This window comes from Fukomys damarensis, unplaced genomic scaffold (genome assembly GCF_012274545.1).
Source record: "Fukomys damarensis isolate Sample0158 unplaced genomic scaffold, DMR_v1.0_HiC HiC_scaffold_19, whole genome shotgun sequence".
NCBI classification, from domain to species: domain Eukaryota; kingdom Metazoa; phylum Chordata; class Mammalia; order Rodentia; family Bathyergidae; genus Fukomys; species Fukomys damarensis.
The window spans coordinates 33,868,659-33,874,205 of NW_022900931.1; the positions used below are offsets into that span (position 1 = coordinate 33,868,659).

The 5,547-nt window shown below is 46.7% G+C and overlaps 1 protein-coding gene across 10 annotated transcripts in view; it reads left to right on the plus strand.

Moving 5' to 3' along the window:
- Nucleotides 1–5,547, plus strand: part of Camk1d (calcium/calmodulin dependent protein kinase ID) — a 308,572-nt gene that overhangs the window by 253,925 nt on the left and 49,100 nt on the right. For all 10 annotated transcript variants that reach the window (XM_033765641.1, XM_010621303.1, XM_010621306.1 and 7 more), the window contains one exon: nt 1,911–2,049. In XM_033765641.1, the coding sequence (XP_033621532.1) occupies nt 1,911–2,049 (139 nt within the window). The remainder of the gene's footprint in view (nt 1–1,910; nt 2,050–5,547) is intronic.

Sequence of the window (5,547 nt, forward strand, 5' to 3'; positions counted from 1 at the left end):
TTTTTTTTTTTTTTTTTTTTTTTTTTTTTTTTTTGTACTGGGGACTGAACTCAGGATCTTGCCCTTGTGAGACAGGCGTGATAAAGTAGTTTTTAAGCATAAATGGTTTTGTAGTTCTGATGCTACCAAGGGCATGTGCCTGCTCACTGTTAAAAATGGTTACTAGTTCAATGCTCTTGTTTTACAGAAAGAAGCACAAGGTCCAGAAATTCCAAGAGTGCTCGGGAGCTCAGGCGCTCAGGAGCCAAAGTTAGCCAGGAAGTCAGAGTTCCCCCTTTTTAAAAATAGTTTATATACTTTACTTGTGAGTTACTTGATTATTTTCTGTGTTTCCTTTTTGGCCCCTTTGAGGTCAGTTATCTTTTGGGTACATGTTTGCAGTACATAATGACTACAGTTATCGCAGGGAACTGGTACCTGTACATGATATATGTGATTCTTTTTCTTCTTGTTTTCCTTCCCTCCCCTTCCCCTTTCTCCCTGCTTCTTCCTCCTCTTGGTCCCCTTTCCATTTGCAAAAGCTCCATTTTCATCTTTTTTTTTAAATGGGGGATCCCAGTCGGGACCTTGCACTTGCCCACTGATCTAAATCCCTGGCCCTATTTTCATCATTTTTTCCTTTCAATTATTTTCTTCCATCCACTTTCCCTCCATCTCTTGTTCTCCCACCCATTTGAAAAAGATCTCCCTACTTCTTATTTGTCTATCTTCTATTTTTGACAATATATGTCAACATATATAGATATATTGTTTCTCACATAAGAGAAACCATATGGTGTTTAAGCTTGTTCGTCTGACTTATTTCACTTAATATTATGACCTCAACTTACATCCATTTACTTATGAATGCCTCACGTTTATCTTTCTTTATGGCAGAGTAGTACTCCAGGGCATATGAATACTGTACTACATTTGCTTTTACCGTTCATGGACATATAGGCCGGTCCCAAGATTTACCTTTTATAAATTGTGCTGCTATAAACATGGGTACACATCTGTCCCTATAGTATGCTGTCTTTAACTCTTTGGGGAAAATACCTAGAAGGGGAATAGCTAGGTGAAATGGAATTTCTAGTCTTAGTTTCTGGGGAATCGCCACACTTGTTTCCACAGTGGTTTTGCCAACAATGTACAAGGCTCCTTTTCACCCACATCCTTGCCAGCATTTGTTATTATTTCTTGATAGTAGCCATTAATTTCTCTAAAAGCCAGTATACTGAGAATTTTTTTGTTGTTATTTATTAGCCATTTGTACTTCTGAGAAGTATCTGTTCATCTTGGTTGGCCCTTTTATGATTGGGTCTTTTATTTGGGGGTGTCCAATTATTTTGAGTTCTTCATCTCTTCTAGATGTTAACCTCTATTCAAGGAATAGCTGGCAAACTTTTCCTCCCATTCTGTAGGTTGTCTCTCCACTCTGTGGGTTGTTTCCTTGGCAGTGGAGAAGCTTTGTAAGTTGATGTGATCCCATGTGTCGATGCTTAGTATTACTTCTTGAGCCGGTGGAAACCCAGACCTCCTATGGGAGGTCACTGCTCTGCACTTCTCGGTCACGTAAGGCCATGCCCTCATGTGAAGGAGACACCTACCTGGTCCAGTGCCACCTCCCTGAATCTAACATTTCAACCTTACCTTGTCAGAACAGGACAGGGCCAGGTCAGGAGAGATGGTCTAAGGCATTGCTGGTCTCTGGTCCTGGTTTTCCTCACTTGATTCCATTCTGATTATTTCTGTTGTCATCACACAGGCACCTCTTCCTGGGGAAGAAGAGCTGGGGCAGGATCTACACTGGAAAGTGGATTCATTTTAGAAATAATGCTTGGTCTTTTTTCACTTGGAAAGCTCTGATGGATGGTTATCCCCCTATAGTTCAACAAGTCCTCACTCTACTTTGTTTCCTTTTTGAACAGTGTATCTGGTGGAGAGCTCTTTGATCGGATCGTGGAGAAGGGATTTTACACAGAGAAGGATGCCAGCACTCTGATCCGCCAAGTCCTGGATGCCGTGTACTATCTCCACAGGATGGGCATTGTCCACAGGGACCTCAAGGTGAGGCTGCTGCTGAGCAACACCTTCCGGCCACTCCACGCCCACAGGGCGCCTGGCCAAGAGGAGTGGCTTTGGGGGAAGGGTGAGAGTGCTTTGAGTAGAGATGTGGAGAATAAAGTGTGGGTTTTTAAGGCCCAGAAGTAGCTTAGAAAAAGATGAAAATCAATGTTGTTGGCCATTGTCTGGGAGACTTTGTAGCCATTATGCAGCCAAAGAGTCACAGAGAGGTAGATGGTGGATTGCTTCAAGTCCATCTACAAGATCATTCTGTTCGAGACATAAGAACCTTTTTCACCCCACGCAGATCTTCAGAGCATCGTCCCCAGTGCAGCCCCATCCCAGCACAATACACTGTATGAAAACAGGAGCAGTCGACAGACAGCCTGCGAGGAGAGAGGAAGGGAAGTGGAGAGGAGAGCAGGAAGATGGGTTAAACGAGCTACACTCCAGCTTTCTTCCAGGGTCCTGAAGCTTCCTTTCTTTTGACATAGTGACCCCTTACCACGCGCCCTGGAAATCTGACCTTAGTGTGGGTACCTGAGCATTACCGTCTGTTCCTACAGCCCAGGTCTGTGTGGACGGTGAAGGGTAGAGGACCCACATGGACTTGAGAAACTGAAAAGCAGCGTTGTTGCCCCAGAAAGTAGGGTGGCAATTATGCTACAAGGGTTATGAGTGCAGCTCCTGGAGCTCGCTGCAGCAATGCAGACAGAAATCCCACCCAAACCACGTCCACAGCCTGAGGCAGAAACGCGAGGGTTGGGCTGAACGGAAGCCATGCTGCATGAAACCCATCAACTTAAAAAATCATACATGGGCTGGGGGCATGGCTCCCTGGTAGAAGACCGGCTTAGCCTGACAAGGCCCTGGGTTTGATGCCCTGCACTGCTAAAGAAAAAAACAGTGAATCAGTCCTAAACTTTTGCCCAATTTTGCCACCCGCCACTTACCCTGTCATAAAGCCCTGGGTGGGCTGCAGGTGTGTTCCGTGAGAGCGTGCCTAGCGTACTCCAAGCCCTAGGTTCCCTCCTAGCAACACAAAAAGTAGACTCACTGTCAAGTTTTCTGCTCTTTACATGTATCACTTTCTGCCAGTTTCTTATTTTCCCATTCCAACGTCCACATTTCCTTGCAAGATCTTTCTGTGGTCTCTTTTTAGGGACGCAAAATGTCAGCTTGCATCAGATTGGCTGGAGGGCAGAAACCACCTTTTGCTGGCTCCCCCAGAGCTTCTGATTTTGTGGGTCTGCTGGAGGTGGGGAACCACCCTTTGAGGGTTTGGGGGAGACTCTGGTACTGCTCTGTAAAGTGCTCCTGGGGAGCCACTGGACAGAAGAGCTGGGGGCCTCAGTCTGCCCTTTCAGCATTGCCTTTGGAGACTCCTTGACCAGTGAATGTGCTCTGAGGCACATCTTTGGGTTTGGGCCTCTTCAGGGAGCCAGGGCAGGGCCAGACTGGCAGACTGGCACCTCCATGGCAGGCGGCAGGGCTCTCTCGGCTCTCACGCACCCCGATCAGGCAGCCACTTCTTTGCTTCCAGAACGTAACAGGCAGCTGTTGCTCAGCAGGTTAGTGCTGTGGCCACAGAGATATGTCTGCGATTATGAAAGGGGTAGTTTCAAAGCAGACAAGCTGTGTGGGGGAGATGTTTACAGTATTTTCCTGAGGCAGACAGCTGCATGGGAGATCGCTTTTACTCCCACACAGTGCTGTGGAAAAGTACTTGCAGCTCCAGCCCATGGAGCTGTGAGATCCCCAGGCTTCTTCTCATGGTGGGGAGGGAGGACTTCATTATGGTCTGAAAGGCACACGCCACTTCGATCGAGGTGGGGGAAGCTGGGATCGCAATGTTGGCTTTTCATAGACATTAAATATTATATTAAGGGTATCAAAATGGCCTGTGTAACCCAGGCTAAAAGAGCAGAGGATTTAATGGTGTGAAGGATAAGTGTAGCCTGGGGCACTCTCTTCCCCACGCAGACATGCTGTACCTCCGCCTCCTTCCAGAAAGGTGGTCCTATGACTCGCTGCCCCAAGAAGCTACCTGTGACAGTCTGTTGTTCTTGTTTCAAAACACAGGGAGTGAGACAGGAAGTGCCCAACCGTTGCCACTTCAGATTAGGATAGGGTTTCTCTGCCCCGTGCTATTATTGACATTTGGAGCTGGACCTTTCTTTGTGCCAAACACTTCCTGGGCCTGCCTGGATGCTTAACAACATGTTTGGCTTCTACCGGGTACACACCGGTGCCACTCCTGGAGAGGCTACATCCGAGCTGTCTCTAGGCATTGCCAGTGTCTGCTGGGGACCCAAGTTGAGAAAGTAGAGAATTAGAATGTGATTTACGGAGCATGAACTTTACTGCAAGTGTGCTGGTTCACTGTCAAGGGCTGAGCTTGATATTCCACCTCTGGGATTGGCCACCCCCATTGTCTTACAAAGGTGCCACAATGTGCAGCAAAATAATCTTTCAGGTGAGAGCTTGGCCTTTTAGGACCCCAGGAAGAATGGAAGAGTGTGGCAAGGTCGTCTCTGTGGCCCCACCCAGCATGTGCCTTGGGGCCTGTCGTCCAGATTTGCCGAGACCCAGCGTCCTCTGCGCCTTTCCTCCCTGGTCCCCTCGCCCACTCCTAGGAAAAGCCTTACTCGTGTCAGTCACTACGTCTTAAGCCAATTCTAAGTATTCGTCTGACTGCAAATGTCCGGTTGACTTAACGTTCTTCAGAGAAGCATTTTACTGATCTGAAGGAATCCCTGGTGGGAAGACAGTATATGAACATCCAGTTGGTAGTTGGCTCCTAGAAGTAAGTCCCTTGCCGCCCCAGGCCTCGTTCAGGACCATGAGATCCCCTGCTTTCTGCTTCTTCCTTACCTCTGCAGCTGCAGAAGACCTGGGGCAAGGAAGGTGAAAAATCGGAAACTGCACAGCCCCTCTCCCTGCACTGTGATCGGATCGGCTTATCCATGGATAATCCCTAAACACTCGGAAACGTAGTGAACCACATTCACTTTGTGATTAGAATATTTCCCCCCACTTCCCAAGCCTTGTTCCTATTTCATGTGTTGATTGGCCTGTTTTATTTTCTTTTAAAGCTCATATGAAAACATCCTTCAGCACATGCTTGATTTTCTTCTAATTTCATGCTTCACCCACAAATTGTCACCGTAACTGTTGAATCCCATTGCTGTTTCTGTTGTTATTGCGAGTGAAGGATTGAATTTTTTTCCTTTGGGTTCTGTTAAAAACAGAATTATTTTGACACTTGTTAAAATGGTAAGAAAGCCTTCATTTAAGACTGTTGTGTTAGAGGAAAGAGATCGAGCTCAGTTCCTAATACAGCAAGAACAAATGGCGATGTAAGTCAAGGAAATAGAGAATTAGGAAGCTGAATGATTCCCAAGAGGAGATATAGGGCCGGGGATGTAGCTCAGTGGTGCCTCCACCTGCCTTGAAAGCACAAGGTCCTGAGTTCGATCCCTGGTACCAAAAAAAAAAAAA